Below are 24158 nucleotides of genomic sequence, written 5' to 3' on the forward strand. Positions count from 1 at the left end.
TGCTAGAGTATATAGAGAGTATAGCACATGGTGCAGCTGGGAAGCTTCAATATTAGACTTCAACACAGTGAAATAAATTCCTTAAGTGATGACCCAGTCATATATTTTGAAAAATGAATAGAAGAACACTTCAAAGGGAAATGATATGTGAGGAATTTAGAAATAAGACTTGAATTCCTACAGAATACATACAATTCTCCAGTCACCTGCAGTTCTTCCATCTGTGGCCACTTTTTGCAAACTGTACGCCTAATTGTGACAATTTACAAAGTACATTTAAAAAGAAATGGGAATTTATAACCCTGAAATAGTAAGCAGTCTAGAATTTTGAAGTACTGGAGTTTCTTATCTGTAAAATGGGGAAAACAACAGTTCCTAAAATTGTGCATATGTTTTAAGCATCAGCTTAATCCTACATTTTAATTTGTCAGATGGGACAATAACGATCATGACAGTGAAGGCTACATTGAAAGAAAAAAACAAAATTGATGGACAAGGGAAATCTTAACTGCTGCTAGTAAAACGAGAATTTGGTATTCTGAATCTTGAGTGAAAAAAATCACCTACAGCTACTACATTTACCTGGTCACTGATTCAGGTCAGGCTGAACAAAAGGATAATATTTTGCAGAGAAAATTGTTTCACTGAACTTTAACTACATTTTTGGAGCTGACAGTTTGACCTATATGACTCACAGAATCATGTGAGTAGGAAATTAGGACGTCAAAGCTTCTTTCCTGTTTGCAGTTGGATATTGTTCTCTAACCTATACTAAACTGGGAATGGTACAGAGAAATGCAAATTAATGTTTCCCCTGGACTCCAGTAGTAGCATTTCACCCACAATTTGTTATTACAAGGTTACAATACTAAAAGAGCACTGTTGCAATACTACTGACTCTTCCAAGTAAAGAGAAGTCGGTACTAGTATAAATCCTCCCCAAAAGTCTGGATTAACTTTTTAGCTGAAAATTAAGATTGTGCTGATTGCCCAGGATGTGGTGCTTCTTTCTGTAAATCAGTTCAAAATCTCGAACTAAGATTTATGGAGGATACTCAGGTAACTATTTCAAGACTAAGCCAAGGAACTGTGTATGCAACTTTGTGAGAACTCCCTAGTGTTTTGGCCACCTCCTGTGATAGTTCATTTCATCTTCCCCTATTTTTCTTTTTTTGTGGAAAGATATATTTTCCATGTCCATCTTAATTGTTGTTCAGCACTGAGCTTATAAAACATTCTGCCAATGATGTGGCCTCATTACAGAAGTAAATTAAATGGTTCCTACTGCTGTTGCAGTATTTGTAAAATAATTTGAGTCTGAATTACTTTTGTGGTATAAGGACCCTATGTTCTCTGAATAGAGTAGAACCAAAAGCAATAATGTCAAGAAAGCAAGCCTCATTTTTTTCTTGCAGAATATCTGTGAATGCATTACAACTCTTTTATAACGAAGTTCAATGAACTGCATGATTCCCAAACCTTACAAGTATATACATTCTCTCTTAGACTTAGTCAACTCTTGCATGTTTTACTAGTTGAACGTTTCAGAATATGACACCTTATTAACTGTGATGCCGATATTTAGAACTGATCGGAACAGCAGATTGTCAGTATATGTTTACTTCTAGTGTTGTGATAGGGAGATTTCTGGATCCCACTGGTAAAACAAAAGATCCATATTCACCACGATTTTTGACCAATATTCTGTTTTGTATAGACAAAACCATACTGACATCATTACTACTTAAAAGTTATGCAGTCATCAAACATCAGATTTGGTTAATGACTAAAATTATCATACTGCATGCAATTTATTTTATCAGAAGACTCATCACATATAACTACATTAAAACGCAGTGAAATAACTGTCTGAAGATCACGGCTTTATAAACATCCTGTTAAATATGCAGTTTCTCTAGAATTACACAGTGCACCAATATATAACAATGTAATTATTTGGAAGAATAAACCTAAAGTGCAGTTTTACTCTGAAAAGTGACCACATAAATGGGGTGCTTTCCTACTGGAAATATCTGCTCTGTTTATTCAGAAGCACACTTGTTGACGTGCATGCTGAAAATAACACTTTCCTGCTCTCTCTTCTTGTCAACCATCAAGAAAGACAACAGACGAAAGAATAACATAGATCTTATCCTTTCACATGCACCATCAATAATATAGTTTATCTTCAATGGCAGTTTGATGCTAAGGTGTGACATAGGGGCTTAATATGTCCTTCAGTGCCTTTGTAACTGTTGATGATACATGAACCCAGCCTCATTATCAAAAGACTGTGTAAGCTTGCCTAAGCTCTAAGGGAAAAAATGGCACTGAGCACATTTGATGCAGAAATCACCAAGGAGAAAAAAAAAAACAAACTACTATCTGTGATGCTACTCTATGTCACAGAAGAGTTACAGATGACCTTCTAAGCTGTGCCTTGATTTTGTTACACTAAAGATTTCCTTGTACATTACCTGTAGATGGTGTGCCTTTGAAGAGGGGGAGTGAGAGTGGCTGTAGTGGAACTCAGCTGCCCACCCAAGTAAAACCACCACAGATGGCCACCTTTACACAGCTAGCAGAACAGAGGTTCTAGTACATGGTACTTTTATAATATTGTGAGGCTCCAGGTTCGTATGTGTGATCCTAGCTCCACTGCAGGTTACACGTTCTCCCATTAGAGTCTTTAATCTCCTGATGGGTTCTATATGAGCCCTGCACATTCTAGGGCAACCCGTGATGTTCTGTGTTTGGCTTCTGGCTTCCAGATTCACCCTAAGCTCTCAGTGAAGGCCACACCTCTGCATTCTTTTTTGGGAATCACCTGCCAGGGAATAGGGATGACAGGTTATCACAGTTATGATCCCAAAGCAAGTCCATGGTTCTAGTCTTGCCCACCACCACCTACATTCTGCACACCAAGAACTTCATGTTCTGTTGGCTTTGTTGATCTGAAACATGTGAACAGATTTGTCTTGAGGAGACAGTATGAAAAAGCTGTTGACCTGTTAGGTTGTGTCTTGGAAACCTTGACATTTTTATTAAGGCACATAATCCAAACCAAAAATGGGATGACAGCAAAGAAAGGGAGGTAGAATTATATTACCATGACATTCACAGTGCCTCTTTAGTTTATATTCACTTCATACAGACAATATGTTTTTAGATTCTAAACCAGATTTCCAGCAAAGAAAAACATTTCACTTATGAACAGTATTAGTGTCCTACTATTTCTTTTCAACTCCACTAACATAAAAACATATCTAGGTACATATATTTGGCTCAAAAGTAAAGGCTCATTTATTATTTGAAATAAAGGGACAACTGTCTGAGAATCTGCAGTGACACTATTATTAACTTCTTTCCATTAAATCAATGGCCATACACCAGTTTCTGAAGTAGGTCCATCCTCTTATGAGAAACATTGTTGAACTGAATCTACAGCTCTGGAAACATGAATGGAAAAGTAAAGCACAAGCCAATTTGGGGAGCAAACTGTGTGAGAGCGAGTAAACGGGCTTCATATTTGAAAGGCAGGCAACTAAAAGCATGACCTATCTAGTGCCATTTCAGCCAGGAGTAAGTTTTTCCCTTCCAGGGTACAGCTAAATTATTTCTTTAAGTTGCATCATATGTTAGCAACTTAAAAAGTAGTAGTAATTATAGGGATTTACTATCAGTAAGTGGTATGTTTTGAAATGAAATGGATTTATTACTTACAGCACTGTGAGTTATTAAAAACATTTGTGTTCCTATTTTATAAATAGCAGTCAGAGCAGCCTGAGTTAAAACAAATCAGAACATTTTCATTTATCTGTTCATCAATTTGTAATTCTCATATACTGCTGTGAATTCTTGTATTTAGTTCATGAACTGTGACAACATGCTTAAAAGTGAAAATCTTCTAACTGGATTTTTAAAAAAGATTGTGTGGGCCCAATTCTTAAGCAAACCAAACCTCAACAGCAACTACATGTCTACTAAAGCCACAGAATTTGCCTGCTATTTAATAAAAAAGTCACCAAAAACAAACAAGAAAATAAAAACTAAAAAAAAAAAACAAACCTGTACCGACTAGTACCTTTTCACAGCAGAAAGTAAATTTGCTGTATAGTGCCTGTTAGTTCTTGGAATCACTTGCGTATTTTTGTAAGGGAGCTAAGACAACCCCAGCATTCTTGTCTTCACTTTCTAGATTATATAGATTATTTTTTTCTATGTATGCCAGAACTACATCAGGCACTAGGTAACGTATGCTCTGGCCTCTCCGCAGTGCTCTCCTGATCCTGGTGGAGGAAATGTCATTTGTGATCCATTCTTCCACAAGGTGAATATTATTCTTATGTCTCCACAAAACATCAGATTCGTAGATGAATTTCTGAACGTTGCTTCCAGCCCTACTGATGCATACAAGGCCATGATTTTGCACAATTTCAGTGATGTCCTCCAACTTCCACAGGTTGGGGATCCCAAAGGATTCCAGCACGTCACTTCCACAAAGCAGTTTAATCTGTGGGGTACCTTAAAAAGAAAAATAAATGAGAAACTAGGCTTTGTTTAGTCCACCAGATTTTAGCTAGCTTGATGGGGACATTTAATATCTAGGCCAACTCTTCCTATCTTGGTTAAGATGAAATTAAAATATATATATATGTATTCAGAGCATATAGTTTACAATTAGTAGCCGTAACACAAGGTTTCTCTGACAAAAGGTTATGGAAGCCTTTTCATTCAAGAGGACCAGAAAATATACTCTAATATGCTTATTTAGCTTTGGGGTGAGTCAATCAGAGGATCAAAGTAAAAGAAAATCTAGAGAGGATTTCAGAATAACTAATTAGGAAGGGATACTGTAATGGTTTTAAAACTTTATGTGACACTCCATAGAGTTACAGAAGAGGAGCTAGCTTTTGCATGGCAAGAGGTGAAGGGGATTGCATAAAAGGAAAGAAAAAAACAAACAAAACCCACCATTTTATGCTTTGGAATCTAGATGAGTAACCTTTTTCACTAAAATCAGAAACAAGAAGTAGCATAAAAAATGTTACTCATCAACACAATTCCCTTGAAATAGCAACTATTGTTAAGCATTTAATTTGCAAATAGACTTAACTTTTTATATCTGGACTCTGAGTTTTCTTTTTAATAGGGTCGTGTCTATTTGGTTCCTGTTTCCTCTTCCGTCCTGGCTTTGTTAAAGGTAAAGCATTCTGCAGACTATTAGTGGGATCAGAAGACAAAAGCTTTTGATGATGGTACCTGCAAAACAGAGGTATTTAAGATATTTTAAAGATGCAAGAGAATATAGGGAAGAGTATTATCTACTAAATAACCTTTCACCACTTCCTCTTGTAGTGTCTTCACAGAAAACCCATCCAAGAACTGATCTGCTGGAAAGACTTCTGAGAGTTGGCTTATAAGATGGTAAAAGTGCAGAGATTTCAAAGCAACAACTACAAGGTTTGTTTCCTTGTTTTTAAAGAAAAAGAAGAACCTCAGTTAAGTAGCAGTGACTGAAAGAGCAAAAAACATTAAAAAAAAAAAAGAAAATATATTACTTTAGATGATTCTCATGCTAGCCTTTAAATACACAAATTGGCAGCATAGCACAAACAAAATCAAATGAGAGAAGCTTGCATAGCTTATGCCCACCCTATTCTAGTCTCTTGTCTTTTCTTAGGAATATCTTTTCAGCACAAAAACTAAATAAAGCCTAAGAAAAAATATATTGTCTTAGAAGCTGTTCTCAGGCACATTTGGTGTACGTTCATAACTAACATTGCAATCCTTCACTTACAATGTTTATACAAATAGTACTTTTGACTTCACTGAGTTTATTTATTCACATGATTTGGGGTTAGTCTAACTTGCAAGAGCTAACACCATTCCTTATTATTCTATAGGTTCTTAAAACTTTTAGGATTTTACAGAAGAATACCTTAAAACTTTTACTGTTTCGACCCACTCACTCTGGCTGCTTTCCCAGTCATCAACTTCCACCCAATCTGAGTTTTTGGTCGCTAATTTTGCCATGGTTACTCGGTGATCAGCACTGATCAGACCTTTCTTCTTATATGCGTCACTTACTGGTGAAATTATTCCTTTGATTACTTTGTATTTTCCTGTGGGGGAAAAAAAAAGCATATCATACAAGAACATGAAAAGTGGCTGAGCAGATGTTATTTCCACAGTATTGTATTTAAACTATTACACACTCATTGTTCACTGCAGTCTTTAAGAACATCAGTGACAGCTCTAATAACTAGCCCAGTGGAAAAGTACGGTATATTTTTGCCACTGTACAAGGAGGCACAATTAAATATTCAATAAGAAATATTAGAAAGATATATCTCTATGACATCTGCTCATGCTTTTCTGATTTCAGACAGAAAAACTATAAAACCAGTGCTTTAGTTCATTAGAATTAGTAAAAGGCAGCAAATAAGTGAGACTGTATTTAGCCTAGAGGAGTCAGTAGGATACATACTCATACTAGCTTCAATACCTAATCAGTTTTCCAAAAATATCTATCACTGTCAAACAGGCATAAACAAAATATTCACCTTAACATTTAAGTGTCTGGATAGAGAGCTGTTTTGAATGATATAAATTACCATCCTACCTGTTTCATCAAAATAGTCTTTAGCCAGCTCAAATAGCCTGAGATGCATGTTGGTAATGGGATTAAAGGACCCACAGGCCAGCAGTACTAATTCAGTCTTCTTGTCGGGATCTTCCATAGCCATTCCTCACAGCTACAGAGCCAAGAGGAGAACGTTGGGCCTAGTTACTGTGAGAGAGATCAAAAATAATTATTTCTACTAATTTGTGCTGCCAATAAGCAGATGATTTCAAGGGCAAATTGATCACTGTATTTTCCCCCCATCAGCATTTGGCTTGTGATCGTTCATGTGATACTGCATTATCCAGCTTTTAAGAGATTAAAAACACTCCCTCTAGTTCTTCCTTGTTATTCCTGAATAGAATGCAAGGAGGACAACATATGTAATAGATACGTGAACCTAACTTTGCCTTGTCCATGTGTTAGCTTGGCAGTTGTAATTCCCTCCTATATGCAAGAGATGGAAGCACCTTTAGAAGTTAATTAAAAATGGACAGCTCATCAAAAGAGAAGCTAGTGTACTGCCCACTCGAAAGAAAAGCAGCTTGTGCAAAAAAACAAACAAACAAAAATAAACAAAAAACAACCAAACAAAAAAATCAGGAGGAGAGATTAAGGTCTCCAATTCCAGGACAAACTTTATTAGAATGTCATAGTTGTTTGGTTTTGTGTTTTGTTTTTTTTTTTCAGATGCCAATGCCAATCAAGTGCCGAGAGACACATTTGCAGGGAACTTCCTTATAAATAACTTCCTTACTTCTGGTGCTAAGAGTGGGTAATAGAATATCCTCTGAGAGTTCCCAGTGCTACTGCTGTAACTTGCAGTGATTATTTTCAGCAAAATCTACATAATTAACATTATATTGAATTAAATTCTGGAAGAGAGGAGGGTTAACATTTCTTTGGGATTTATTTTACATGCTCCTAGTATGCAAGATAGTGCTATGGCCTAAACATGAAAACAACCAATCTACTTGGTTTTGTGGAAAGCAGGTACTGTGTATACCGGTGAAACTAATGATAGAAGAAAAATGAATTTAAAAAAGTTTAGTGAAAGCTGCAATTAAATACCAGATTTTTTTTTCCCTTTTAAAAATACAGTTGCACTGTTCCAATTCTGCAACTTGAGTTTCAGAAAGATGTTTAAGAATTGGTGAAAACAAGCAAATTTCACCACTCATCATTTTCATTTCTGCTCCCACTGCATGGATTTTTGCTCCTCAGGGTTTCATGAGAACATTCTGGCTTGCCACAATGGTTTCTCCTAGGCTGGCCCTGAACAAGCAAATGAAAACTGGAATATATTATGGGCCATTCTGCTGCTTGTTACTGTTTGTGAGATGTCTGAGGCACTGGGGTTGAGCACTGAATGGTCTGCCATTATTTCTACAGCACAATCTGCCTGGAAAAATCCCACAAGGTCAGCCTCATGATCAGTCTTCTTTGCAAAGAAACAGCAATGCTCAGTGCTGCCACAGTGGTGATATATCTCATCACAGCTGAATCTTTTAACAGCTCCTACCTACTAACATCAAATAGCCCTTGAATAAAAGGAAATCTTGCAAGGCATCTTACGAGGTACATTTTGCAAGTTTTGGTACTTTTCTGTGCTTTTGAGTTTCACAAACTTTTAAAATATTCTTTATTATTGCACAGTAGTTCAGCATTCGAAGGGTTTGGTGTTACTTGGAATGCAGTCTTCACAGGGGCATCAGCTCGAAGAGTTACTATGGGAACAGGCAAGGAAAGGAGTTGGACTTGCCTTTGTAATGCATAAAGCCCCACTTGCTAAAGAAAGTGACTCATACCACAAATTGGAAAAGGATTGATTTTCTGCTTAAAAAAAAAAAAAATAAGGTAAGGGAAAAATTGAAGATTTTAAGATGAAAATGTATAGTGCCTTCTTGAGTTAGTCAAACGTCCTTTTTCATCCTTTTTTGCGCTCTTTAGAAACAGACAGGTATTGCAGCATAAAATCACCTGCAGCACTGCATATCTGCACAGAAATTAAGAACATCACAGTTTGCCCGTACTCTCAGCCTCCTAATCTGCATTGACATCCTCTGTCTAGGACCATTTGCATAGAAAACAGCTACATGGCTGATGTGGAGAGCAGCGCAGATGACAGGAGGTATCACTGTGATTACTGACGCTAGTTTGTCATCATTATACCCAGCAGAGTACCTACAGAGCTGGGACCTGCTTTGTACGAAATGACCTTCATACAGCGCTAACTCTTTGGTACGAGCTATGTGCAGTCAGTTAAGTGTGGTTTGTTTCACAACACTGCAAACAGCCACATCCGTTATTGCTCCCTGATATCAAGTACTACATAAAATGTTAGTAAAATCCCTCTGTAGAGGCTTAAAAAGAAAGAAGGTAAAGTTGTGCTCAGTTATTGCTTCTGCAAGCATAGGATGCCGTGGATCATTTTCACTTTTTCATAAGGAAAAAAAAGTGCAATGTAATGTATATGACCCTTTACATGTATGTTTATATTAAAGTCTCGGCATGTTTGTATGTGATTTCATGTAGCATGCACCACTCGCAGCCCTGACACCCGACACGTATTTGCACAGACCCCCCCCGGGATGTGCCCACAGCGGATCCTGGCCCGGTCCCGCACCCCACGCTGTTCGCTTCCACGGGTGCGCAGGCAGCGCGGTGAGTCCGCCTCGGCCTACCACCTCCACACTTCCGAGGAAAACACCCATTTATCAAAAACAACCAAAAAAAAAAAACCAGAAAGATTCAGACCCATCACACCGCCAGCATACAAAAGGAAGCTCCGCTACCAGCTGCCCCGCGCTGGGCCCGCCGCTACCCGGCCCGTTCCAGCAGCCACCCCCACCACGAGAGCCCGGCCTGCCCTGCCCGGCCCCCCGGGGTCCCTTCGATCCCTCCCCGGCCCCCTGCATCCCCCCGGCTCTTACCCGGGCCCTCCCTGCTCCCAGAGCCGCTGCGGGCGGCGCCATCTCCGTGGCCCCGGCGCTCCGGAAGCGGCCCCGCTGCGCCCCGCTCCCGGCCTGCCCCAGGTGAGGCGGCGGCGGGAGGGAACCGGGGGGGATCCCGGAGAGATCCCGGAGGATCCCAGAAGATCCCGGAGGGGCTCGGATCCCTCTCCGCGCTCCCCTCCCTGCCTGCGGGCACCCCTGCGGCCTCCCCTCCCTGCCGGGCGCTGCCGGCCTTGCTTCTTTCCCCGTCTCCTCCCTCAGCCCTTCGCCGTTACCGCTTCGCCGTGGTACTCGGGAGGGTCGTGGAGCCTCCCCGGGTGCTTTCCAGAGCCCGGGGGGTGCCGGTGGCATCCGTGCGGGTGCTGGGGGCCGCCTGCTCGGTACCCGGGGAGCCGGCGTCTCGGCTGGGTGCAGCCTTCGGATCGCTGCGCTCAGGCCACTTGGCCTATTGAATATCCAAAAAGCAGGGATTTTCTCTAGAATGTTCTGTTTTTCTGCAGCTAATGGTTTCAAGTGGGGTGTTTACGTGCTTCAGGCTCCTAAATTTGGGTTTTTGGCTCTTAAGTTGTTTTGCGAGGGGCGGTTGTAGAGAAGGTGAAGAATAAAAATTGAGGAGTTGTAGGATGTGAGGAGACGGCCTCAAGTTGGTGCCAGAGGAGGATTAGGTGGGATATCAGCGAGAATTTCTTCACGGGAAGGGTGGTTGGGCATGGAAACAGGCTGCCCAGGGAGGCAGAGTCACCATCCCTGGAGGTATTGAGGTATTGAAGAGACATGGACTTAGGGACATGGTTTCCTGATGGACTTGATGTTGATGGTTTGGTTTGATGACCTTAAGGGTCTTCTCCAACCTAAAGAATTCTATAAGAGCTTGCTGTTTTTTTATAGAGAGGCATAAAGTCACTTGGTAACTGACGCTGGGTTTTGGAGATGTTTCTATGTGATATGGCTGTTTGAGTTACTATCTTGGCGAATGATTTCCTGCTACAAAAACAACGATCTTGTAGACCCAGCCTAATATTCCAGTATTTCTGCTGCTGGGATCTCAAAGTGCTTTTATTAGACATTCTGTCATCAATATATTGATCAATCGGATCACTTTAAAATGTGCTTTAAGGTGTTGATACATAACAGTAATGCGTTCTTTCTCCTAGGAGTGTTATGTAACAACTTTGGATTTTCTTATGAAAACTGAAAATGGCTTCAAGAGGAACAACAGAGACCACTAAACTAAAACAGAACTTGGAAGAGCAGTTGGATAGGTTAATGCAGCAGCTTCAAGATCTGGAGGAATGCAGGTAATAAAAGTAGATGCTTTCCTCTTAAATGGGAATATTTTTCTTAAGTGTTTGACAGAAGAGAACTGTACCTTTCAAAAGTCTTTTTTTTTTGTTTTGGCTTTGTGTTTTGATGTGGCTTTATTTTTAAAAAATTACAATAGGATGTTAATATTAAGTAGTAAAAGTGATGTGAAAAAAACATTTTTTATTAAGGTCATTTTATCCTCCTGAGGAGAATGAGGGCAAAAATATTCATTACTATTTTCTTTGAAATTTTATATTTCAGTGGGACTTGTTAACTTGCAGTAGTTGTTCACAGAATTCTCAGTTTTCATACAAACTTTTTAAATATCAGTTATTTGCTTTTGCATGCTTTTATTTTGCTTTGTCTTATAATTATAGATTTGGTTGTGGATATTTTTCCATAGTTTGTTTAACATCTTCATGTGATACTCCTGACTGTTTAGCTCTTTGTAGGCTAGTAAAGTTTGAGATAGAAAAAAAAAACCTGTATTTTCAAGAACAGTTCTGTGTGTCATTCTTTGAGTTTACCAAGGCTTAAGCAGCAGGATTAAGGGTTGACGTTTTTTGTTGTTTTTTTTTGCCTGAATCACTTGATGGTTTTGGAGTGAGGAGGTGGGCTTTTCAGATAATTTGATCCACCTTACTTTTAAGTAAGGCAATCTCACTGCATTTTGTTGTTGAGATTCCAAATAAATTTTTTAACGTTGCACCATGTGCTTAGTAGCTCGTAGCTGTCACTGTCTTTTTACGCAAATGAATTTGTACAAGCAACACAACTGCATGGACAGCTATGAAGAGGTACAAAAACAAGAAGCAAACTCATATTCATGAGCCAAATAACAGCTAAGAGGGCTAGAAGTGGAATAACGTTAAGTGCTGTGAATATTTTTATTGCTATTTGAGGATATGTGCTTCGTGATACGCCATGATGTAATATGGAAAAAAAGGACATCTCAGTTTTAATCCTGTGATTTAATACATCTTGTTGGCTCTTCTTTAGAGAGGAACTAGATGCAGATGAGTATGAAGAAACAAAGAAAGAAACTCTAGAACAGCTGAGTGAGATCAATGACTCACTGAAGAAGATTATGTCTGGAGATATGACTTTGGTGGATGAGCTCAGTGGCATGCAACTGGTAAAGATGATTCTTACTCAGATCTGTCTGACTGATGTGTTATTAAAAGTAGGTTGGATTCTGCCTGGACTCAGCAAAACAGGAAATAAATCTAAGTGGTCTGTTATAATATCTATACAGGGGCATGTGAAACCTGCATCTCTGCACTAAATGCTTTTATTATTTAATGCATGTGTGTGTACTTGGTTAGGTCTCTTCATTTTAAAACAGGAGGGGGAAAAAAAGTATCAGTGATAACATTGTAGAAAAAAATGTGGGAAACTGCAGGGCCTGAATATTAGAAAACGTTACTAAATAATTTAAAAGGTGTGAGAGACAATCCAGGACAATATATGGTGAGAAACGAAGTTCTTGCCTATTTGTTAAGAAGGATAAGGATAGCATTTCATACGTTCTGGTTTGTATTTCAGAGAGTCATCCCAGTCCAAATGAAAAGACTAATGGTGACTGTAAATTCAAGTTCTTCTGGTGTATTGATCTTATTTTATGTTGACTAACAAACTTCTGATCCATTTTCTGTCTTTTCAAGTGTTTAATGAAAACATGATTTGTTCCTGACGAGCCCTATGTTTTGAGTTTTGTTTCCAGAGATATCATGGTTTGTCGAAAAATAACTGTGGTGAGATTTAATATAATAGCTCTGATATTCTGTAGAGTATTTTGAATAGCAACGGGAGATTGACCTCATCAATTACATTCTGCTTACTCTTAGAACTGTAATTGTCAGTGTGGGCATAAAAACTGCTTAAGATAGCACAGCACATTCACTTGTGTCCTGATGATATCAGGAAGATGTTGGAAATTTAATTAAGACCTGGACTCTAATTAAAAGTTGCACATCTTTTTCTCAGAATAATTGCACCAATTAGCGGATTTTTCAAGCCCTGCGTAAATGTTGGATATTTTTTTCATCTAAGTTCTATGGTTATGCAAACAAAGAAAAGCTCTCTTATCAAACGATGCAGAGGATACTAATGATGCTTTCCAGCCTTCATTAATCTTGTCATGCAGCTATAGTTTATGATTGCTATTAGTTCTGGTCATTCTTGTACTTTTCCTTGCAGGCAATACAAGCAGCCATCAGCCAAGCATTTAAAACTCCAGAAGTAATTAGATTGTTTGCAAAGAAACAACCAAGGCAATTGAGGACGAGGTTGGCAGAGGTGAAGGTTTCTGTTTTGCTTTAAGAACAGTTTATTTGAACTAGATTGATATATTTGTATATATCAATATTTGTAATATTGTATATATACATATTTGTAATGATTGCAATGAGAGTACCAAGTGTGTTAGGAAGCTTGGTGGTAGCATCATGAGGAAATAAAGAAGTTATCTTTCAGAGTTTGTCCAATTTCAAATGTTTATTGTGGTAATGGGGACAACAATGTATATGAGTTATTCTCTATCTTGCTATTTCAAAACAAAAATATGGTTAACAGAAAGTGAGCTGAGTATAATTGCAGATGGAAGATCTGAAGAGTTTGAATCTGGAATTGTGTTGAGGGGCTGGAGAGTGCACTCATGTTTCAGATCATGACTGAATTTGAGATTTAGATTAAGTGAAATGTGATTCCCTTGTGTATCAGTGATGTGTGAATCCATAATTTTGAATGAATTGCACATCAGGTGCAGAGTATCTGCGCAATGTCAGAAAAAATGTGCAGCCATCTTTTGAAGTATAGGTAGGTCTGTCCCTTACTTCCATGGGTACCATGCTTACTGATGGTATGTTTAGGCTGTTGCAGTGGTCATGCTGTTTTATTGAGTGAAACTGCTGAGAGGTTTATATGTTTTGCTTTTTTTCTTTTGTTTCCAGATGGACAGAGACTTAATGGTTGGAAAGTTGGGACGAGACCTATACACGCAACAGAAAGTTGAAATCCTGACCGCCCTCAGAAAGCTTGGTGAGAAGGTAAAGCATTAGCATGAAAGCTAGCTGGTGAATAGACGTTTTATCTGTATACTGAAGACAAATCTTAAAAGAAGAAATAACTTCTTTATGAACAAATCATAAAATGTAGCTTGCTTTCATAGTAAATGTCTTGAAGCACTCGCTACTAAACATGCCAAATAGTATTGTACATTTATATAAGACTATAACGGTCTTTGTTGGGCCATAGGAGTGAATCACATAAAAGTTCCTACAAGATCATGATACGAACACTGCAATACAAGTCTTTTACTAGCTAACTACCTCCTGTCCACCTAGCAAGAGCTGTCAGACTTTTGACACACATTGAGCTTTAACTCAGTTTTGTATTGTTGATAATATCTGTTCCTTGGTGTGAGATATACACATTTGAGATGTAGATGTTAAACGTATTTCCCCAATAATCGCATCAGTGTGCAGAACAATCCTGCTTTTGTGTGTGTGTGGTGTGTTTTTTTACCGCTAGAGGGAGGAAGAGAAGTTATTTCTTCTTGTTGAAGGGGTATGAAGAAAATGAGTGTATCTCTGTAGTTAAACTTTCCTAGTAAATGAGGGAATGTGATGGCAAATACCAAGTGTGGTACTAAAGGGAGGTACGTTCCAGGTAGGTGATATTAGCAAGTGCTTTTCCTCAGAATATTGTTCGTGTTAGACTGTCAGAGGAAAAAAAGTGTTTTGGAAACATTTAATTAAGATTCACATCTAATTAAGATTATGAATGGAATCTGTGAAGTTACCCAAAGGTCCTGGCATGAGTTCCTTGGGTCACCACAGACAAGCCACTCTGTTATGCTTTGACAGTCTCTATCTTTTAAAATGATCGGTCACGTACTTCACAGAGGACTTCCCAGGATAGTGGTTTCTCATCTGTTCTGAACGTGACAAATGTTGGTAAATATTATGTGTTTGTCTGCACAGTACTGCAAAATGTTAGGTAGTTCGATGCTTGCTTACGAAATACAGCAAAGACAGGTAACTAGTAGTTTTTCCCTACATCTGACATGATTCTAAATGTTTGTACCTGATGTTCTATTGTAGCCTGTATTTTTAATTGTTAAATTGACACAAATGCTGTGGGTAGTTTGACACATTTAATTCTTCTTCGCTTTAATAAGGATGTATCTGAGGTACTCAAATGAGTGAATTTTAACTTAGATATCTGAACCTTTCAAATGTAGGTTATTGCTTCATTATTGTAAATATTTTATGGGCATCTGTCACCAAGGCATCAGAACACAAACATGAAAGCAAAATCTACATGTGTAAATGTCACCGATGGTTTACAGCACTTTAAAGGAAGAGACGGTTTTCTAGGTCACTGTTAATGTGGTCAAAGCTGGCTGTGGCTCTCTTTTGGCTTTCGTCAGTAAATGATAGGAGGTGAGCTGAGAGCTTAGCTCTTTACTGTATGGACCACATGACAGAAAAAAAAAGGTAGTTCTCATCCTTTACAGATGGTACAAAGATGCAGGGTGACCATTTCAACAAAAATTACCAGTGGAGGTCTTGAAACCTAGTGGTGCATACGCTGTCCTTTCTGGACTGACAGAGGGTATTGAGGAAGGTAATTCAGTGCAGGGCAGTAGCTTGCATTTTTACTTTGGCTTTTAGTATTAGATAAAACTGCAAATTGATAATCCCTGTAAGCTGTCACATTTCATGATGGAGATGATGGGAATACGGTGGGGATATGCATAGTTAAGGTATCAAGTTCAGTTACGGCCTTTTTTGGTTTAGCTGACACCTGATGAGGAGACCTTCTTGTCAGCAAATGCCGGTGCAGCCCTGAGCCAGTTTGAGAAAGTCTCCACTGACCTTGGTAAGTTTTCATTCGCATAAAATCCAATTTCTTTGCCTCTTCAAACAGCGATAACTAGAAATACGTATGATTGTCTAGAAAACAGAAAATAAAAGCAAAAGATTCATGCCATTAAATTCTGACATGCTTTTTTTGATTTTTATTAACAATGAAACTCTGATACACTGCCCATCAGGGAAAAGAAATGCAGCAAATAAACTCAGTGCCAAAAAGCCACAAAAAGGCAAGTGTTCCACATAATGCTGAAGCCTTGAATGCTCTGTCTCAAGCAGACATATTGCTCGTACAGTTAAACAATACTTTTTTGCATTAATAACTTCAGGAGAGCCTTTTCCTCTGCTCGATGCAGAGAACCCTGCAATTACTGGCACGCTGTCAAAATAGAGCTTTAAAGCACTCTTCTTGCCATGATTGTTGTAACTCTAATCATGTTGACAAGACCAAAAGTTCATTTATAATATGCATTAAATAAGCACGACACTTCATTCTATTTTTACTGTTAGAATTGGGATGAAAGAGCTTTGAATGGCAGGAATGTGCCAGACTAGGTCAGGGTACAGATGAACTAGTTCTGTGACTGAACTCCCAGTGCTCCTCTTTCTGAGTGCAGGCAAGGTGGGAACCCTGTTGTTCAAAAGGGTGCTTCATTAGCAGCTCTCTACATAGTTAGTTTTGGAGCTGTCCAAATCAGTATGTCTCTGTTTTTTCTTTTTATGAGCTCAAGTGTTCTACTTTTCAAAATGCAGGTTTGATTTCTTTTGATTTCAAATGTTTTGCTTGATTTATGTTGTATGTAAGGAAATTCTCTAAAATGCAATTTCTACTAATACTTACTGGAAATATTTTTTCCTTTCACAGGATCAGGAGACAAAGTTTTTGCTCTAGCAAGTTTTGAAGTAGAAAAGGCAAAACAATGAAGAGGTGTGTGAGGCTTGAGTCTCTCCAGTTGTCAGCAGCATTGGACTTCTGTCATTGTAATTGTTTTTTCTATTTTTAAGATGTTGCAAAAAAAAAGGGGGGGGGCAAAACCTATCGACAAACCCTAAATCTCCTGGGTTCTCAAACAGAAGACATGAAGTAAACAACCTTAAAGTGCACTTGGTAACATTGGTGTCTGTGTACCTCTCAGTAACATAAGTTCTGAGGCTAAACACTAAGTGGTACTCAAAAAACAAAACCTTGTTATGACTGTCTTTGAAAAGAATCGGCTATTTTCAACTTTTCTGAATGTGTATTTCTCTAACTATTAAAATACTTTTGTTTTTTTTTTTGCATGTGGTTGTACCAAGCAGATCTTTTTTCAGGAACAGTCCTAATGAATGAGTTATGTTTTGGGTGATTATTTAAGTTGCTCTCAAGTTGTCTTAATTTCTGTCTGGGCTCCCTACTAAGTATTTTATACTAGGAGTGCATTGCATCTTTTAAAAACTGACATAGCTTATTTTAAGTACCATCTTTCTACAAACTGTTTGCAGAAGAACCAAAATGAGACTGTATACTAATCGTTGGCCCTTGTCTGCTTGTTTACTGTGTGCATGAATGAGTGTCATTGTGTCCCAGCCTTGATTGACAAACAATGGAAGCCCTGTAGAGAGACTTCTGGAGAAATTTAACCTTCAGTGTTGAAATGACAGGGCATTGCAAGGAAATGGCAATGAGAAGCCCTTTCTGTGACCTCTTATTTGAGCTCTTGGTGTAGAACTGCATGCTACCATTATTTCCCAGGATTTCTGAGATAGCATAGAATAACTTTAAAGTAGAAACAAATTTAAAAAAAAGGGGGGGGTGGGTGGGAAGCTCTCTTAGATGACTGATGCAACTGTAGCTGTCTATCAGGTGGTGGTGCTGTGCAGAGGTCAGTGCTTTCACAAGAAAGTTAGAATCCTGAATAGTTTCAGATTATAGGATGATTTTAAAATCAAAGGGAGCATTTGGCTGCAAGTGAATCGATGTGCCATTAATATAATACTGGGGGGGGGGGGGGGGGGGGGGCAGAGCACTGGGACAGGTTGCCCAGAGAGGTTGTGGAGTCTCCTTCTCTGGAGGTATTCAAAACCCACCTGGATGCCATCCTGCACAATGTCCTCTAGGTCATCCTGCTCAGCAGGGGGGTCGGACTAGATGATCTTCAGAGGCCCCTTCCAACCTCAACTGTTCTGGGATTTGGCACCTGTCAGAGAATGTGTAACTAGCCAGTTGCAGACAGACAGTTCCTGTTCCTATAAGATGTGGCAGGAATGTTTCAAGAGAGGAAAGCTACCACTTTGCTGCTTAAACTCTACACATGATGTGTGTTTTCTAAGTTAAATTAGTATTTTCTTAAACAAGAGCAAAGTACATAACTAAGTATCAAAGGCCATGACTCTTCATTCTAACTTGACAGAAAATAATATTAAAAAGAGGATAAACAGAGATCTATATCTGTATTGTAAAGGTGATAGGCTATTTTTTGACAGTGTGCCTATTTAATTTTTAAGCGTGTTTCTGAAATTGTGGCTCTTTATTCAGAGGTTTTGGCTGTCATGGTAAAAGCGACCTCCTAAAAACATGATCTTAAGTTTTGAGTTTCTGTGAATACATTAAGAACCATGACAAGCTAAGTGTTTTCCTGAGTTGTTGTTGAATTCAATTTATGTTGTTGCTGCTGATCTGCAAAATGTACTAACTCCTGTTGCAGTAACTTTGTTGCTAGCAAGAAAAGAATGGCAATAAGGCAGGAAATAATTACTAGGGGAAAAAGTATCTAGATTCCATCTTGTAGTGCTTTGGGTTATAAAAAATTAAGAAATTCAGGTACAGAAAGTAAGAATAATATCAAATTATTTTAGAACTGGTAATGGTTTAGAAACCAACTTTTAAACCCAAACGTTGAGTAGATTCAGTACCAGTTGTTGATGGCATGGCTGTTTTTGGCAACAGTGGAGCTGTCAGCATTGTTGCATTTGTCAGCAATGAAGGTGACTGTTTTGAGGAATCCTGTGCTTAATGTAGTGCAATGTCAGTGTTTTACCCGCAGTGTGTGTATTTTAGGCTTATAGCTAGACCTGAACTTCATTGAGAACTGCCATTAAACCGAGTGGAGTAAAAATAGTCTTAAATGTAAATAGTCCACTGTGATGTTAATGTCTGACACATAATAGTCACTTAGAGGATAGGTGGTTAACATAGATTACAAACAGAAAATTAACATGATCAGTTGTAATGTAGATTGCATTTATAGGGCATAACTGCACTGTAAATAAGCAAGTTTGTCTAATTGTAAACTAGGATCGGAGTAAACCAGATAATGTTTTTTCAGAATGATTTTGCTTCAGTAGTTAACCTTTTGAATTCTAGTCTTTTAGAAATTAAAGGCTATATAGTATAGACAGCATAATTCATTAATTTAACTAATGGGCTTTCTTCTCATTTCTGTTTTTTGAGAAGCTTTTATTTAGATGGGGTCTTTTGTGCATTCTATCAGAACTATTTTCCTGTCTGGGACAGTATTATCTGCTCTGACAAAGGCTGACTGCAGCTTTATAGCTGAGAACAGCTTATTAAAGGTTTTATTAGACAGTCTGAAATTATTGAAAACAAAACAGTCCGTGGGGACTGTTGCTGCCTTCTTTTCCTTTCTGCTCATTACTGGTGCTAAGTAACTCTTCTCCCCCTCCCAAACTGCTCGCAGCATTAGTATGTAAATTAAATCTCACTCCAGCAGATCACAGTAAGTTTACTGTACAATAACTTGCAAATCTTTTTCCTTGCAGTTTTAGAGAGGTGCGTACGTTTCCGGGAGAAACTTTTTTATTGATTTGCAAATATTTTGAAATTTTTTTCAAATTTTCTGTACTGCAGGCAGTTGTAAAATTCCTATTAAAATGATTTCTGACTGAATATCTTCTTAGTGTTGTGCTCCTTCTGCTCTTGAAATGATCTCTTGTGATTTAGATGGACAAGATGAGTCTGAGATTAATGATCAATATTACTGAAAGATTCTGTATGCCAGGCCAGACTTCCCTTCTCAAAAGCCACAAGACAGAAAGCACAGCTCTAACCCAGAGGCTGGATATTTCCTGCAGAATAACTTGACTACAAATGTAATTTACAAGGAATCTGTTGCCAATATGAACCTATTTATATGTTGGCCCTAGCAGACAGTTATTTAAGCTAACCTACACGAAGTGGTTAGATTAATTTTAGAGACATGGAAGATTAATTGGTGTGCTATGCTAAAGATTTTGCCAAATAATCCTGGGAATTACCTCCACCAGTATCTCTAATGTTTCTGCTGGGGATGGAAAAAAAATGCCATAGTCCATTTATCATAATAATCATTTGCTCAAATAAAAATCATTAACAAAAGAACAGATTCTACATGAATGTATAGCTTTGCAGTTTAATATACCAGCTTGTGATGTTTGAGTTCCATCCCTGGTTCACCATTAGAGTCAGGCAGATCACTTATTCTCTGCGCTTTTTTTTTTCTCCCAGAATCTCACAGATTATGATACTTGAGTCTCAAGTGCTGTGAAGTTGTCATTGATCATGAATTGCTTTGAAGATTAAAAGTGCTTTGTTTTTTGTTTACCATTTTACTTCTGAAATACAAAATATGAAGTACAGTAGCTTTAAATGCATCAGCAAAGTTGCCCAGAGTTCTTTCTGGCCACATGTAAACTCCCTTATCTAATTGTTTTTCTCTATAGGGTGAATCTAGTGACTGTACTGAGCTGAAATAAGGGGTGTTAGAGAGAAAATTGAAGCTTCAGATGCTGTTTCTTCTGTTTTTTGTTGTCTTGTATTATTTCTCTTCTTTGATCTTGAACGGAAAAGTAGCAAGTTACTTTTGTATTAAAGGAAAAATACAAGATTTCTTAGGAAACCCCTTATTTATAATTTACCATGTTTATTTACCTGTTAAAATCAAGTTCATTTTGACAGAATTCTGTATTAATGACACTGTTTGTATTAGTGACACCCTATAGACCAAGGCGTTTAAGGCTCATTTAAGGCTGTTTCATTAGTGGCTGAAAAGGTAGCCAAATTAAAATATAACCATTTATTTTTGTTTCCAGTGTGGCCTCTGTAAGGACAAATACAGTTTTTACGTTGTAAAGATCTGAAAATCAGCCTGCAGGTATCTTTTATTTTCCCCACGTCCATCATTTTTATATCACCCTTACTGAGTTCTGGTAAGTCTTTTCTGGTAGGGAAGTAAATTCTTATATCAATTCTCTCTGGAGAATGGAAAATGGGACACCTTGAATTGCTGCAGGGTGGGTCTGTTTTGTTTGTTTGTTTTTTGACTTTATAGAGTTTTTACACCCGAGGGAGGGACAGTTAGTGGATTTGCTATTGCCCGAGATTTCACTCCCGTGACTTTTAAACATCCAAGCTTCCACCTCAATCATACGGGAGCTGTTGATGTTCAGAGCACCTGAAGAGGCAGGCCTAAAGTATCTGACACTACGTGTCCAGGATAAATGAAGACATTTTGGAATAATAAGTCTCTGAAACAAGATCTTAAAAGACAAAAGGTTAGTGAATATATGTATTGCTGTATCATGCGCTGAAACGTCTACTGTAATTTAATACATTTTATTGTATTAATGATAGATTTAATAGCAGATTTCTTAATTAGAACTTGATTTTAAAGTTCTGATTGTGAGAAACAATCTGTAGCCAATAACACAGGCTCAGGCATAGCATTTTTATAGCAATGGTGGGTGTCCTGCAAGCAGGAGCACACAGCAAAAGTATATCATAACTTTATCTTCCCTATTACCCAACACTTGATTCCTCACGTTTCCACATTGGCTGAGTACTACAGGTTCACAAACTACTCAACGCTTTTTACTACACCATATATGTGCAATTTTATATGACCAAATGTTACTTTCTCCTTTTTTTCTTTTCCCCTTCCTGTCTCATGACTATAGGGATTCATGATTTTTTTATTTTACTAGTATCAAACTACTCATCTTGTTTTTCTTATCTATCCTCCCTTTTTTTGGGACACTGGGACCTTCCCCTTTTCTGCTTAACATAGACCTCACTGTTCAACCACTTCTGAATATGTAAAGTCACTGGAATTTTCCACTGCAAAAACAAAACTTCACACAGGTCTACAAAAAGGCTTCCAGTGTGAGCACTTTTTGATGGGAGATGTATGAATTGGCTACGTATGTGTTGCCTTAGGGTCGTAATTAGGGTTAGGGTTGTTAGGGTTTGGAGAACAAGAAAGCGCAGAGTCCTGTTGTGTGTGGGGTTACATAAAAGCTTCCCAGGGGAGTTCATGTCTACCCAAAGGCTTCCGTTGGGAGCATTTTTTGATGGGAGAAATTGGTGACGTATGTGTTGGCTTAGGGTCATAATTATGGTTTGGTTTACTGTTAGGATTAGGGTTAGTTTTAGTCTCTTGAGCATCCAGCATGTCCTTTGACACAAGTGGCTATTACAGCAGGAAATTGTCACCTCACTTGATAACATAACTGAGTAAGGTTGGTGGTGATAAACTGAGGTGGGTCAAAGCCTGATTTATACTCTATTGTTTTAAGAAAATAAATATAAAATTTCCTAAAGGTTTAGGAAGCCTTCTAGTATCTTGGTCCGCAAAAGTCTTTCTAAATAAATCCAGGATATTAAATTTTGCGGCGTATGATTGTATAATACTGTTGTGCTGTCACCCAGCTCAACTAGGATAGGAGAGCTATGCAGTACTTAGTTTTGAATGGAGTGGTGCCCATGATGCTATCAGGAAGAAAACTTACACTATTGCAAGGGTGCAGACAATAGCCTAATTGTACGGTCCTACTGGCATAAGATGCTTTTGGAAATTTTCCTGAGACTCATATGCTGTGCTAATTAACAGTAATCCAACTGGAGGATCCCAGAGCGATGCATCTGCATATTTTTTTTCAGCTTATGCTGGTGCTCTTATGTTCTTTTCTTAAATAATTAATAATCATTACTGCCTGCTGTGCTGTGGGTATATGCTAGTGATCTCAGATCTCAACATATTTGCACCATTCCTGTTGCTGTCAACAGCTTGGTTTTGCTCTTTGCATAGGCTTTCATGTTAAGACCTTCATTAACTGGCAGTGGGGTATGGATTTCAGTGGCATCAGGCTTTGATGTCATTAAATAGCAAGCTGTTAAAGGAAGTGCCACCTATTTCATTACTGTGACTATTCTTATGCAATTAAGTTAAATAGCAAGTAGAAAACACGTGCCTGTTACTAAACAGCACTTAGCACCCTTTATCTTGCTGACCCCACAACGGCTATTACAGGTATGTGATATTACTGTTAGCCTCAGCGGGAAGCCACAACGTGGGTTAGTGACAGCAGGGGTGGATTCTGCCTTGATTTCTGTGCTTGCTGTGCTTTTACTCAGCTTCGGTCTGCAGCGGGGACGGGCTGCGCCCTGAGATGGGGATGATTTGGAGAGTCACAGTAATGAGTGTTTGGGCGGGTGAGTGGATGTTTGCTCTGGATGGAGGTTGTTGGGAGATACCAGTTGGTGGTTTAGCTAGAGTGCGTGGCTTCTCACAGCACCTACTGACCTTTTGTAGCACCGTAGAACATCCCGAGCTGGAAGGGACCCACAGCGACCATCGCATCCACCTCCTGCTTTGCAGAATTTGACGTTCGTAGCACACTTTTACAGAAAAGTGGCCGTGTGCCTGCATTAACCTCCCGGGGATTTATTTACCCCACCACTCCCGCACTTCTCCTGGGCAGCCCAGCGGCGAGCTCCTGGCGCGCCACCAAGAGCAGATAAGCCCCGCCCCTACACCGAGACCACGCCCCATTTCCCTGAAGCCCCGCCCATCTCCCAACACACCACACCCAAACCCATGTGAAGCCACGCCCCTACCCGCCGTAACCACGCCCCCTTCCGCTGAGGCCCCGCCCCCTGGCGCCCCGCCCCGCCCCTTCCTGCGGGCCGGCTCTCGGGTGGTGCCTGCGGCGCCGCCGCTGCCCTGGGCTGGGGGCCGCGGCCGGTCCCTCCCCCGGAGCCGCCCAGGCGCCTCCCTCGCCGCCTCCGTCCCCGCCTCCCTTCCCGGGGCCGCCGCGGTGAGTCACGACGGGAGGAGGAGGAGGAGGAGGAGGCGGCCGCACGGCTCCGCTCCGCTCCGCTCCGTTCTCGCCTCGCTGCCTCCCGCAGGAGCACCGGGGCCGGCCCGGCCCCGCCCGCAGGTGAGCGCGGCCGCCCTTTGTGCGCGGCGCCCGGCCGGGAACAAAGGCGGCGGGGCGGGCAGGGAGGCGCCCCGCGGCCCCGGGCCTCCCGCAGTGCCCGGTGCGGGGCCGCAGCCCCGGGCCTCCGCCTCCTTTTCCTCCTCCGGCTCGCCCTTCCCTTCCTCTCCTTCCTCCTCCTCCTCCTCCTCCTGCTCCTGATCCCCC

General features: G+C 39.6%; 3 protein-coding genes across 5 annotated transcripts in view; 2 read left to right on the plus strand and 1 right to left on the minus strand.

Annotated features, from left to right (window-relative positions):
- Nucleotides 1–2048: 2048 nt before the first annotated feature.
- Nucleotides 2049–9626, minus strand: NMNAT1 (nicotinamide nucleotide adenylyltransferase 1). The gene is made up of 5 exons (XM_084300103.1): nt 9559–9626; nt 6626–6793; nt 5942–6125; nt 5117–5262; nt 2049–4524 (listed from the first exon to the last, which is right to left on the minus strand). The coding sequence occupies exons 2-5, from the start codon at nt 6747–6749 to the stop codon at nt 4124–4126; spliced, it is 855 nt and encodes a 284-aa protein (XP_084156229.1). The 5' UTR covers nt 6750–6793; nt 9559–9626; the 3' UTR covers nt 2049–4123.
- LZIC (leucine zipper and CTNNBIP1 domain containing) lies at nt 9614–21155 on the plus strand. Of its 3 annotated transcripts, XR_014619060.1 has the most exons (9): nt 9614–9660; nt 10734–10877; nt 11884–12019; nt 13084–13182; nt 13836–13931; nt 15687–15768; nt 16627–16742; nt 20829–20945; nt 21068–21155. XR_014619060.1 is itself a non-coding variant. In XM_084300104.1 (7 exons), the coding sequence occupies exons 2-7, from the start codon at nt 10777–10779 to the stop codon at nt 16683–16685; spliced, it is 573 nt and encodes a 190-aa protein (XP_084156230.1). In that variant the 5' UTR covers nt 9614–9660; nt 10734–10776; the 3' UTR covers nt 16686–17038. The 3 variants fall into 3 exon arrangements, 2 of the variants coding, with proteins under 2 accessions (XP_084156230.1, XP_084156231.1); XM_084300104.1 differs by lacking the exons at nt 20829–20945; nt 21068–21155 and having other exon boundaries at nt 16627–17038; XM_084300105.1 differs by lacking the exons at nt 9614–9660; nt 20829–20945; nt 21068–21155 and adding an exon at nt 9702–10244 and having other exon boundaries at nt 16627–17038.
- A 2554-nt stretch (nt 21156–23709) lies between these two features.
- CTNNBIP1 (catenin beta interacting protein 1) overlaps nt 23710–24158 on the plus strand; it is a 36696-nt gene continuing 36247 nt past the window's right edge. The window contains exon 1 of the mRNA XM_084300387.1: nt 23710–23954. The gene's annotated coding sequence lies outside the window, so the exon portion shown is untranslated. The remainder of the gene's footprint in view (nt 23955–24158) is intronic.

Source organism: Netta rufina (assembly GCF_964035555.1).
Source record: "Netta rufina genome assembly, chromosome: 22".
NCBI lineage: Eukaryota > Metazoa > Chordata > Aves > Anseriformes > Anatidae > Netta > Netta rufina.